The sequence below is a fragment of the Branchiostoma lanceolatum genome, chromosome 14 (genome assembly GCF_035083965.1).
Source record: "Branchiostoma lanceolatum isolate klBraLanc5 chromosome 14, klBraLanc5.hap2, whole genome shotgun sequence".
NCBI lineage: Eukaryota > Metazoa > Chordata > Leptocardii > Amphioxiformes > Branchiostomatidae > Branchiostoma > Branchiostoma lanceolatum.
In genome coordinates, this window is record NC_089735.1 from 12,052,726 (window position 1) to 12,066,021 (window position 13,296).

Sequence of the window (13,296 nt, forward strand, 5' to 3'; positions counted from 1 at the left end):
CTGCTTATACTTCACTGAACAAAGTGGAGTGCTTTTTGTGCATTCTCCTCACACGAAAAGAGTCTCCGATCGGTTTAGGGAAACAGCGTGGAGGAAGACATTTTGACAAATTTGCACAGCACGACAGCAATTTGTTATGGATTGAACAGAAACATGAACTAATCTGACGAACACCCTTTGAGATGATTAGAGATGCCTGCAACTGATGAGCAAATAACATAAAAACTACCCAAGGGATGTCATTAAGAACGCGTATATACATTGTGTTTCACTGCGTTTCCTTTCAACCCAACAACTGAAGTAGGGAATGAACGGAAGTAAGCTTTGACTAATTAGACCAAATGCTGCTATATCATTTCCTACGACGAACAGTTTAATCAAAAGACAGGCACTCACTCGGGAATGTTGGGTTTGTTGTGATTTCTTCGAATGTTGAATGTTTTATTTCAACGTGTAATAGCTTTCAGTTTCTGTCGCAACAACAATCATGGTCCCTTATTGAAATGAAATAGTCGCCTGTATGCACATAGATTTCCACGAGAAACGCTGTTAAGTTACTGAAATTTATGTTTGTCTAAGAATTTAATCTGAATTTTGAGAAAAAATTATGATGCAATATCTAAACATTATTGTTGTAATAATAATAATAATAATGATAATAATAAAGTTTGCTTAGGAAAGATTTACGTTAAGTATTACATTCAGCTGAACTCTTGTACAGCTGTCTTTTTAATTTCAGAGTTAGGAAGAGAAAAACAATCTTTTTTTTAAATACAGTTGATATTTCTCTGTGGTCCCATTTCCGATGTCACTGACTTCAAGAATATGTCAGTCCCATTGTATTGGAGATGCTAAGTTATTCTTTAAGTATTAAAGGAACGCTGCATTTGATAGATAACATGTGCGTGTGTATCTGGGGAAATTCTCCGCAATTTTAAATTGATTGCCCTTGATATCTATCTATTCCTTTCCCTACAAGGAATCAACAAAATAGTCCTCCCTTGAACTCTTAAAAAACGGCCTCGGCCGAAGAGTGTAAACTTTCAAGGTTAACTAAAGGTTGAAAATTAAATGTATGGCTAAGACATGAGTTAAGTGTACTGCACTAATATCCACTGGCATTTATCACCAATGTGCCTTCCAAGTACATGATATAGCTGAATCCTGTGGCAGTCAATCAAACCCGGGTTTATTTATTCTACTTCGACTAGAATAACATGTTCAGCAGATCACTTGTTGTAGAATGTATAGCTCAACTCAGACACCTTTTGTAAACTATGGATTGCATTGTAAGTAAAGACAGAGGCTGGAGTGGTACGTGCTCTTCAATTGAGGCTAGCTGTTGGGGCTTCAAGCTTAAGCTAGCCTAAGGCTTCAGCAACTAATAAAAAAAGAGTCAATCTTTAGAAGCAGCAAAAGCCGGGTGTTCGTGGATCTGAAACCCGTACACTCCGAACAAGAAAACAGCTCATCAGTGGGAAGTGATCATTCATGTAGATTACCAGTGCGAGGTGAATTCTAAAACTCTTAACGACCGGTGGTGATCAACTGATGGTGAAGCACACAATTCAACCAAGTGCGTATAATTCAAGTACACAATTTCGAAGACGTCAATAGTACATTGAGGAGCAGTAAATCTGTAATTTCACGGCCCAAGACCTATTTGCAATCGTCAGTTTGCTCTGCGTAATCGATGACATGTGGCATTCTGTTAACATTCGGGTACCATGATCAAGGTCAGACATATACCCATATACATAATGCATCATGCACTATTAATAAAACGACTGGATAAGATCTCAACAGAAGGCGGTTCCTCTAGATCTTGTCCTCAGAGACATAGTCACGGAGACAAAGCCAAGAGATGCTGCCTGCGTCTGACTCTGTTGGAGATCAACACAGTTGAATAACAACGTTCTTTAATACGCTTGTGAAGGTTAGACATCCAGGTAAACAATATATAAAGAGAATTCAGACTCCACAACATGTTATACATTTCAATACCTCTTATGCATAACTGTGTGATTTGCCATGTAAAACCGTTTTTTCTAGTTATTGTAAATAAGTACTGGTTAGTTCTGCTAGTTCATTTTAGTGACGCTGAAGAAGAGTGATGGACGTCACTCGAAACATCCGGAAATAAATCTCCGAATTCTTATCCAGTTGTAGAGTCTGAATTCTCTTTATGTAACAGCGTTTTTTATTCACAACCAAGGAGTTACGTTTCAGCCGATGTTTCCCTAGCCCTGACCATCTGCCATCTCCCTCAGGGCAATGGTTGCTTGATTATGGTGTATAATAAATTCATGTTGTATAATGATGGGTTAAGACAGTTTTCGTGAAAATGGCAGTCAGAAGTGATTACTGTGCGTGGCAGTAATGACAAGAAGAGTCGCTTCGTGACATCCGTTCCTCAGATGCATAACATGTTTTCGCTCCAATTACGGTTTAATGACCCACCGCCTGCTGTGTAGTCCTGACAGATTTGTCCTATTTGTGGAGAGCGGTAACTACTGACAACTCATCATAACTTTGCAATGACAAACCAGTCTATAGCTTAGTCCACTCCTAGATCCTGAGGACCACATAAACAATAAACAAGATCGTTGAATAAATCATTTCAAAGCGTAAGAGAATGAAATGTGTATTCTCCAGCAGAGGTTTCGATCGGAGGGAGGAAGACGTTGAAAATCCCGGCCACTACTAGCCCCCCGATCTAAACCTCTGCTTTGAAAATAGGAAAAGTGATGCATGGATAGATTTTGTTATACATGTAGCTCTTGAATAGTAGTTGATAGTTGGATAAGATTTTTAAAACAGTCTCGATCTTTTGTTATAATAATTGTCTTTGTTTGTATTGTAATCGGGTTTACCTTTTATAGCTTGACTGGCCACCAAAGCAACGTCAGATTATTTCACAGAGAGGTTTGTTTGTTTTAGGTCATGAGGTTTAGATTCAATTGTGAATTAATCCCCGAACCTATCTATTAGCTAGAAAATAACCTGTTGACAGTAAGGTTCCTTTGCTGTAACGTTATATGTATGAGGAGTCAAGCCTGACCACTGAAAAAGTCCGTGAGTAGGTTGTTTCGCGTGGGAAAAGAGTTTTGCTGAATATACTGAAAAACATATGACCTATTGATGTGTGTATGTAACATATTCTCGTAGACCTAAAACTAATGTGTAAGAAACGTATTGCAGAAAATTTGTGGTTGTATCTCAATGATGATATATCTCACACCAAGGCAGTGACGCATAAGGAATGTCCCCATAAACAGTAAAAAAGCAATCGGCTCCGACACTATCTTTACTACCTTAGTCTCGCGTTATCAACTTCTGGCATTCATAATCGTCATAAAGACATAATAACGTAATAAATATTCGCATTTCATACTTCTAGATATTTGGTATCTATTGCATCGACGTCTCCACCTATAACGAGTGTTTTAAGCAAGGGGTCAGGCTGTGACCTACAGATATAAATTTGAGTTATTCAACATGTACTGTAAAGCAATTTTCCTCAAAAGCAATTTCCCTCAACTCGTCAGTCGTTATACTGGCGACAATGCATCCTACTTCATTATCTTTCTGGTTTGTTCATATTTGAAGTTGAAGGAATTGAAATATTTCCAATTTCAATCAAAGCATTCTCAGTTCGTGTTCTTTACCTGAAACAATGCCCGTTTAGCGCACCTTATTCACACACCTACATAGAAATCTATATGCGAACGTGAGCTCGCAGGATACACTTCATAAACTAATCTTATCATACTTCCCCGTGGGCTGGTCTTAGGCACACCTAAATGGTTTTTCGGGGAAGCCCGGGATATGATATTGAACATTCCTGAAGAACCATTTAGGTGTGTCTAACACCAGCCCAAGAACAAATACAATTAATGGGTAAGACGTGTGTTCAGGTAACCTGAAAAATGACCTCTACTGTGAAAGATTTCTTATGAATTCTGATAATTCAAACCTTATAATTATGGTAAAAGGAAGAGTGTGTCTACGTCCTCTTTGCATTCTTTGGATGATCATTATTCTGTGCTGCATCTTCACGAAAGCCAATAAATCGTCAGTCCATTTCATTGGTCATAACTTTTCTTACCACTGCCGAATACAGTGCGTAATGAACACAAAATAGGGAAGGTGTATGCCGACAGTGAGAATGAACCTAACAAGACATTAAAGGCAAACAAAGCAATATTAGGACGCAGAAACGGAATTTAAATAATGCTGAAATCTTTATGGTAGTGACATTTACTAACATTGTTTAGCACATTTGCGTAATAACTTAATACTTTGAGCATTTTAAAACCGAGCAAAATCGTGCCATACGATGATTCCCTTAGTTTCGCGAGCCTACAAAAAATCCAGCCACGATTTTCAGTGAGTTCTCACATCACAACGACGTCATATTTTTGCATACTAGACGTTGCTGTACATTGTGGTAATCTATTTAGTTAATCATGTGTAGAAATGACTAAATAGACTAACTTTCATTACTCCGATTTTCGAGGGATACAACTGCTTTACCTTCCTTTAACATTTTCCGGATGTCAGGAGATTTTATGTTTTCTACGTAAAATTACTATTTCTCCGACAGATATCCTTCAGCAACATTCACCACCATTGCTGCAAACTTTTGGAAAGTAATGTTGCTGCATCAAAAATTCATTCGACTCTTGAGACCATTAGGTCAAGCAGCCATCATTTTCCCCGCTGCACTCATACCTCGTAATCTGTGATTCGCGTGAAAGAACGGGATATGGTGGTACATAATCTTCATAAAAGTTTCATAGAGTCATAGTTTATCAGGCTTTAGATATGATTACATCCTCGCGGCGTTACCACATGGGTATTTGTCATGGATGGACCATCGATATCATGATAAGAATTGGAGGGGGATTTGCAAAAAATGATGTAAAAAGTGAAATGATGGGGATCCGTAGCATTTAATTGGGACGACGGAGCAAGTGTTTGATTTTTTTAACACGTACAAGATACCAAGTTAAACAAGAAACCAGGCAACCAAATAACATTAAGATACAGACCAAATTCTCGAAAAGTGTTTCGAAAGTCTGCAGCTTTAAGAATATAACAGAGAGAAAGGACTTGAAAATATGTGTTGAATATATGTGTATCATTGTAGATTGATAAAGATACTGGTGTGAAAACCTTTCTGCCATTCTCTTTTTCAGGATTTTGCAGATCCAAGCGAAGAGCTCCAGTGACGGTTGCATGTCCTGTTGATGTGCTGAGGCTGCCATTGAATAGTACAGATTCATCAACAGATGTGTGACATTAAGATTTGGCGATAATAACTGATTAAACACATCACAACTATTCAAAATATTTCTTAGCTTAAAATCAATAAACCTGCTAGGGGTTTAATTCGACAATGAATTTCACAAACATCACCAATGACACGGACATTCTCTTCAGTACGTTCAACTATGACACACCAATCACCGCTCTTCTCATCGTCAGCTTCGCGCTGGTGTTCCTGCTGTGTATCATCGGCAACAGTATTGTGTGCATTGTTATAATAAGGACGCCAAAACTCAGGTTATAATCATGTTTTTTTTTCAAAATGTTTACTTCATCTCTTGCTTTAAACCCAACCTCTTAACTGTAATCTACAATGTTGTATTCTTATAATTACATGCACATTCTTTATAACCCTTAAGCGTGCCACGGAATCCCTTGACGATAAAGATTTACGGATGATTATCTATCTTAAGAATCATGTTCAGTCTTATGTGCTCATATTCATTGATAGTCTTGTGAGATTATTCAATGTGTGCAATTATAGATACACTCAAGTAGATACTAGCCAACGTTAGTTTTGTTTTCGAGATTAGCACTGCACGAAATGACCTCGGATCCAGGCGGATACGTACAGGGATTTTTTTTTTGTATTTTTGGCGGATGCAGGCGGATCCAACGTAACTAATTGATCCGGCTAAATCCACACAAGCTGTGGAATATTTCCGGAGGAATCCCTGTACGTATCCGCCGGATCCGAGGCCATTTCGTGCAGTGTAGATTTATCACATTTTAATTAGTTCTTTACGATTTCACAATACACCCATTCCTATGTAAATCAACACCATACAGGACTGTAACCAACTATTTCATCTTGAACTTGGCCGTGAGTGACCTGCTCGTCGCAATCTTCTGCACACCATTCACGCTCGTTTACCATGTTCTGACAGGTATGTGTTACTGCCTATAACCATACGCAACATAACAGTTACAGATTCAAACAAGCAACAAATAATTTTAGTCCATGGGCCAGGACCGATTTTAGTACCACCAAGAAGGACCATACCATAGCCTGACGAATCGCGCTCCTAGTGGCCAGCCGGTCCTGTAACAACCGTCAGTAACCTCCGGCCGAGAGTTTGTGTAAATACAGGCTAGAAGGACCAGAGCTACCATGAATTTTTTTAATCTGCAATAATCCAGTTTGATGACGCCATTTGGTCACGTGATTACACCACGAAAGTGGCTCATGCAGACTTGCTATCATACATCAAAATAAACTTTGGTTATTGCAGATTCAAAAAATTCATGGTAGCTCTGGTGGAACAAAAATCGGTCCTTGCCCATGGACAATTTTTCAGAAGTTTCATGATCAGGTAGCATCCATCACTGAGAGAGATCGTAGTATTTAAGCAAAAAATGATTTGATATGTAAATTACTAAGTCAGGTGAATGCAAATATCAGACAGTCAAATCGGAACCAAAGTCAAGACAACGTTTATCCTAATGAGCCACATATTGCGTCGCTTACTGTGGTTGTGAAAAATGGTAAAGATCTATTTCAACATTTATCTGAGACTAAGAGTTACAACATGATGCTGCAATATCTTTTATAGTCACATGGAATCAATAACAATGTTCATTGGACGTACACGCATGCAATAAGCGCATCATAATTCCTTGATTAACATTTAAAGGTGTTAATCTTAAGGAAATGTAATTTTAATTAGGCATATTCATGTTTGATATCAACACACAGAATACCCGTTTGGTGAGGTGATGTGTAAGCTGACTCCATTGGTACAGGGGATTTCTGTAGCCGCGTCTGTCTTCACATTGCTTGCCATTGCGTATGACAGGTACAAAACTTTTCTTATGGGTTCTTTTTCATTCTCATTTGTTTATGTCTATAATATAAATGTAAGAGCATTTCATAAAATGAATTTTGAGATGCCAAACTTATCAATGCCCCAAGTATTAGTCGATGTAATTGCATTTCCAAAGTTCACTTAATTACATGAACACTATCCACACCACCTGAACTTCTAAAACTAAAAGTTTCTTCCAGTGAGTCTTACCGTCATCAACGTTTCTTCAAGTGGTGTAATTCAAATATGCACCTTGCGCTGGCAACGGTACATTTCCGTCAATAAGATAGAGGCGGCAAACGCACTTTTGCCTCAAAAGTTTCAGAATCGTGTAGTCAAGCAATTGCAAGGCCAGGGGTTGATTATTTATAAGCTTTTATATATTCAAAGGCCCTTGGGCGCTCTCTTCTATCACACGGCAGTGTTCCATTACTCAGCGTGCATTAGGAGTGGATGTGTAATGGGTATATATACACATACATACATAACAGCTTGGGAAATAATTTTCGTGTTCAGATTACATCGCATTGGATACGTTCTTTTAGATCTTGAAGAGCTTGGATTGCCTTGCAAGTAACCTTAAGGAATATTTCTGAAGCATAAACGAAGACATGAAACACTGTAAATGCAGAAATGTTCGCGGTGGTTTTATGTTCGCGGTTTTCGCGGCGACCGTTCAATCGCGAACTTAAAACCACCGCGAAAATTTTTCGTCAAATATTGTAGCAGTATGTGACTATATCACTGCCGCGAACTGAACACCACCGCGAACACTCTATTTACCCCTGAGCGCAAAATAAAAACCACGCGAACTTAAATGCTTTTACAAAAAAGTAACATGTGGTTCTATTAAACCCTCTGCAGGTACAAGGCCATCGTCTTCCCAACAGAGACCCGGATGTCCCTAAGGACCATGAAGAAGCTGCTTGTTGCCGTGTGGTTCTTTGCAGTCGCCATTATGATTCCGCATGTGTTCAACATGCATCTCATCCGCCATCACAGCGGCCTCTATCATTACGACTTTTGCGTGGAAATCTGGCCAGACTTGATGTTTCACAAGATATACACAATCTTGTTGATGAGTCTTGTTTACATAGGCCCCCTTGTTTTCGTGTCGTATCTGTATGGCCGTATTGTTTACCGCATCTGGTATAGACCGAACCCGAGTAACGACCATGCTGCGGCAACAGGTCCCAACCATCGGGTGCGACATGAAGAGTTTGTAGGAGCCGTCCCAAAACGTAGAGTTCGCGTAATCAAAATGTTGATCCTAGTTGTTGTCCTATTCACGTTGTCATGGCTACCGCTGTATACCCTATGGATCTTGCATGACTTTGTGGACTTGCCAGAGAGCGTCCGGCTGTTCATTGATATTAATATCTTCCCGGCTGCCCATTGGCTGGCCTATTCAAACAGCTGTGTAAATCCACTGGTATATGGATTCTATAACTCTAACATTCGACAGAAAATACTGTCGATATTTTCTCGCGACAACACAAATGACCTCGTTGTGAACCTAAAAAAGGGACCTATTGAAGCCCATCCATTGTCTGAACGAAACCGTAATAGAAGGATGAGCAACCGAAGAGTCACCATCGTCCATGAAACAGCCCTTTAAATACGACGACGATGGCGACTTTTTTCCTCTCTTCTGACAAATTACATATATCTTGTAGCTGAGGAGTTTTTCTTGAGACTTAATTATGTGTTGAAATATGCAATATAAAACCATTACATATTCTGGATGTCCACGTCTACCTCTGTATTTGGAAAATCACTTGATTCCAACTGTCCGATGATGAAAACATCGTGAAATTTCATCAAAACAACGGATATCTGGCGAAATATCAGCTTGTTTGTTTTATATACTGTCAATGGTATGCATAATGCATAACATGAATTGCAGACTACCAGCTCTGTCCAGAATAGATGACGATTTTTGCGAATTTATCACGTAAAATGAATTATAAAAGAGCCCAGTTGACACGTGGCAAAAAGGGCTGTTTTGCGGACTTTGTGACATATGATATAAGGCACAGGTCCATAAAGAGCTAAGATTCCGATCCGTCGTCGATTTTTACTCAGTAGAGAATTAGGACAAACATGCCCTTCTACAAGGCATTGCATTTCATCTGTTAAAATCGATTAGTTAATGAGTGAGAAAAGATTTTACTTCATTAAAATAATAAGCATTAATAAGCATTCATATAATAGATGACTCAATCGATGGTAAGTTTCCGTGGGAAAGTATTACTTAATACCCAGTTAACGAACCCTGCTACTGTGCAGAATTTGCCAATGTAATGTAAGAGTACTATTTACGTGTCAGTGTGACGAACGTTCGACATTAAAACTGCTGGACGTGATTTTTTTGGACCAGTACATTGTCTCGTAAGATGCTAATGTTGTAAAGAATAGGTGAACGGTAATAATGCTTAACTTTAGATGTTTTGAATGTTGTTGATCTGACCTTATAAATGAGAAGCGTTCTAGCTCTCCAAACAAAGAGAACTTTAATAAAGATAATCTATATTGAACCATAGCATACGCAGCTTCTGAATACGATACAATGTATATACTGGATGTGGTATATTTTACAATACATGGTAGTTTTCCTATGCACCGTCACGATGCTACGTAGGGATGGATAGTGTACGTGTGTTTAGCCATGTGCTTGCATGCCTGTATGTAAATATGTGCGCTAAAACATTGGAAAAATAGGGATATTTGTACTTCGAGCGAATGGAAAGTAGATAGTCTTAATTACGGGAATGGCTTTCGAGCGAGTTAGTGCATAATGTACTGAGTAATGATGCATACAGCTGGCGTACAAAGTCATGCAACCTCTGTAACGCGGGTCGATTTCGTTTAATGTTGGGTACTTTATTACATACTTGTTTAGGAAACCATAGCGAATATTACAGCCAATACATCTTTGAAAATTCTAGACTGAAGCTAATTGTCAACGTTTATGTTTCTCTCTTGGCTCTTTCGCATTGCGTATAATTAACTTGCACTTTATAGAAAATACTTATTTCACCTTTAAGTGATATTCCCAACAGTAGGATTTATGTTGACATTTATAACCCATTTTAGAAATGCCATTAGTTGACAATGTTTCGTAGCTTTCTTAATGGTGATGGTACGTCAACGAACTTTAAGTCTGTTTTTGTTCAGAAAATATTGTACGTCTTAAGAGTGACTTGCTTTAATGAACTGTAAAGTGATCAACGATTGTATTCATGGAAAAGCCATAGATTTACTACATTTGCACCATGCCACATAGTAGAATATCTGTATATCTGGCCGCTGTTACCTTGATTGATTTCAGGTATGGTTTAGATCATTGTTTGATAACTTTTTCCATCGTGAAATGAAATAATACGTTGTTGCTAGATTCATCAGTTGGTTTCGTCCTTTTAGGTAATAGAATATGTGCTGTTTGCTTTAAAGTATCTGGATAAAGTAATTCTATACGGACATGCGGGAATTCGAAGATCAGATTACCATGACGTTAGGATTGTAAATAAGTGTTATTCCCTACGGTTCACCATGTCCTGGTGTGCCTGCCAGAAGGAAATATTTCCTGCCTTTAAAACACATTGTTGAGGCAAAAACAGAATGGGAAGTATTGAGATTCATTGCTGGAAATCAGTCAAGATCATCTACCAAATAGTGCGTGAACAGCCCGCAAGGTCCCATCGACTTTAATAGAGTCCCGGGTAATAGATGTAAAGTTAATCCTCCAGCGACAACTACATAAAGAAGAGAACTAACAGGTGTTGCCGATGGCTCAGTCTGTCTTGCAAAAGGTCAAATCAAGTAACCAAAGTGTTCATTCATCATCCCTTACCCAAGGGTATAGAGTTTTATCTCAACTAAATCCGACATGTTGTATTCATTCTGTCTCGTTTTCTAATCATGAATACTTCAACACCTTATACAAATTTGACCAGGGGTCAAGAAATCAATAGAATACATTGTAACGGAGGGTAACGAAATAATGTGTTGTTATCAATCAACTGACAGGGTATTTTTAAAGCAAACGTGACATGAGTATTGAAAAATATTATCTTCAATCCTTTCATCTCAGCGGGCAAGATTAGGGTATCGCATGGTCGGTAATAATCGGATTTAATGCAGAAATCCATGCAAAGACTCTTGTCACTACGATTTACGTTAAGAGCTTAATTTTGGTAAATCAGCTGGAAATGTTGGATGATGATCCTATGAAGCATGAAATTCGCTTCGAGCTTCACTCAGAAAATAACGCTTGCATTTTCTGATAAACAAATCACTGGCCGTGACTGACGGTTTCTTCGGCATTCCAGATGCTTTTCATTTCCACACCCTAGCACCATCAGCCACGTGGCTGTGTCCTTTCACTGGGCAGAGATTATATCCCTCCAAGATGCCTCCTTGCCACATCCTGTTCCTACACTAGATCGGTCACTTGCCTGCTGCCTTTGAACGGGCAAGGCCACACAAATTCTTGTTTTTCCGCCAAGGAAAAAAGAACGATATGAAACGCTTTGAGATGTAGTCAACGCCTACCGTGCGAATGATTCCGAACTCACATTGCACACATATGTTTGAACGATCTTGAATGGTCGTCTGTGATAGTCTTTTGGGGTAATCTTTAGAAACCTAATAAAGTTCTGACGGACACGTTAACTTTGTTTCAGAATCCAGCGTCCAACACTATAGCTCCGAATAATCAAGCTACATGTCATAACATGACAAAAGGTTACAGAAGTGCCCATGTTTAATGTTTTTATATTGACCATTAACATGACCAATCTAAATTGCTTCCCTCTGTTGAATTGCTAATATACGAATTATAAACACTTACCATTGATGAGCAATACTGCTGAAATGAATAATACAATCGTGTTTGCATTCCTGTCTTGACAATGGAACGCCTACGCCTGTCAGAGAGGACGGCTTGACCCATACATTTCATCTGTGGCCACAGGTAGAGGTTATTGTAACCCAGTATCTTATATACTCTACTCTACTCTACTCTACTCTACTCTACTCTACTCTACTCTACTCTACTCTACTCTACTCTACTCTACTCTACTCTACTCTACTCTACTCTACTCTACTCCACTCTAACAAAGGCTGATTTATTGTATGTAATCAAATTTGCACTTCTAAGTTTCAAAATGTACGTAAGTTGTTTCCAGTGCAGTATCATTTTTAGTCTTAATTTTGTCATCTGCATTTTTATTGCACCCTGGTTTCCGACGTCGGCATTGCGTTTTCGTCATGTATAAATGCTGATGAGCTATTCCAAAATATATGTTCTCCATTAGAAGGAGCTGAAGACACATTGGAATTTTACTGCAGGCTTCATACCCTCTTCGTCATTTTTATTTCTTTTGAATGATGTTAAGCGGCTATTTGATTTGGCCATATAAGATGTTTCTTTTCAAACCGCGGCGTTCTCAAAAGCGTTTTTTCTGACTCCTTTGCTGCTCAAGATTTAGAATTGCTACTGCGGCATTGTAGTTACACTAGATTGGAGTAAACCTTGCCAAATTATAAATCCCCACCCCACGGCAACAGGGTTAGGGTTTGAAACTTTCTGCCAACTGAGACCCGCGGATTTTCTACTTCCCCCGATCATAGCCTTGGTGACTCGTTAAGTTCCGGTTGTGCGCTGAAGAGGATTTCCACATGTTGACATCGCACCGGCTGGGACATTCAATTGCAAATGAAAGTACTCGTCTATTGACCAGTTTCTGTTATTGCTTCTTTTACTGGAACTTTATGTTCACTGTTTTCGCTGTCACCTCTGTGCCGTGAACTTATCATCACCGTGAAAAAAACTGTTGTCATTATATACGATTCCTTCACACATCCGTTCTGTAAATCACTTGCCGCCACCATGAAGTTAAAGTTAAGTGAAAATGTCCATTTTCCTTACACCGTGAAATTTTGCTGCCGTGAACATTAAGTGAATTACAGTATCCTTTCACCCGTCTCCTTTCTTTCCCTTATATTGCCACAACGTTCACATAGCCCCTCCACACAGACATCAATCATTTCTGAACTGGCCATAATGTCAGCTTTTTGTTTCAAATGAATTTTTTTTGCTAGGACACAAAAAACATACAATACTTCAATGGATGACGAGACAAAAAAGATACTGGAT

General features: G+C 38.8%; 1 protein-coding gene across 1 annotated transcript; it reads left to right on the top strand.

Annotated features, from left to right (window-relative positions):
- Positions 1 to 2,846: 2,846 nt before the first annotated feature.
- LOC136448533 (neuropeptide FF receptor 2-like) lies at positions 2,847 to 8,799 on the top strand. The gene is made up of 4 exons (XM_066448135.1): positions 2,847 to 5,568; positions 6,121 to 6,218; positions 7,028 to 7,127; positions 8,001 to 8,799. Exons 1-4 carry the CDS (start codon positions 5,402 to 5,404, stop codon positions 8,752 to 8,754), a joined length of 1,119 nt encoding a protein of 372 aa, XP_066304232.1. The 5' UTR covers positions 2,847 to 5,401; the 3' UTR covers positions 8,755 to 8,799.
- The last annotated feature ends 4,497 nt before the right edge of the window (positions 8,800 to 13,296 follow it).

Excerpts from the sequence above, each read along its gene's own strand:
- LOC136448533 (XM_066448135.1), top strand. The coding sequence starts at position 5,402 with ATGAATTTCACAAACATCACCAATGACACGGACATTCTCTTCAGTACG. Across the intron at positions 6,219-7,027 it reads CGTTTACCATGTTCTGACAG|AATACCCGTTTGGTGAGGTG; the intron begins GTATGTGTTACT and ends ATCAACACACAG. Across the intron at positions 7,128-8,000 it reads CTTGCCATTGCGTATGACAG|GTACAAGGCCATCGTCTTCC; the intron begins GTACAAAACTTT and ends AACCCTCTGCAG.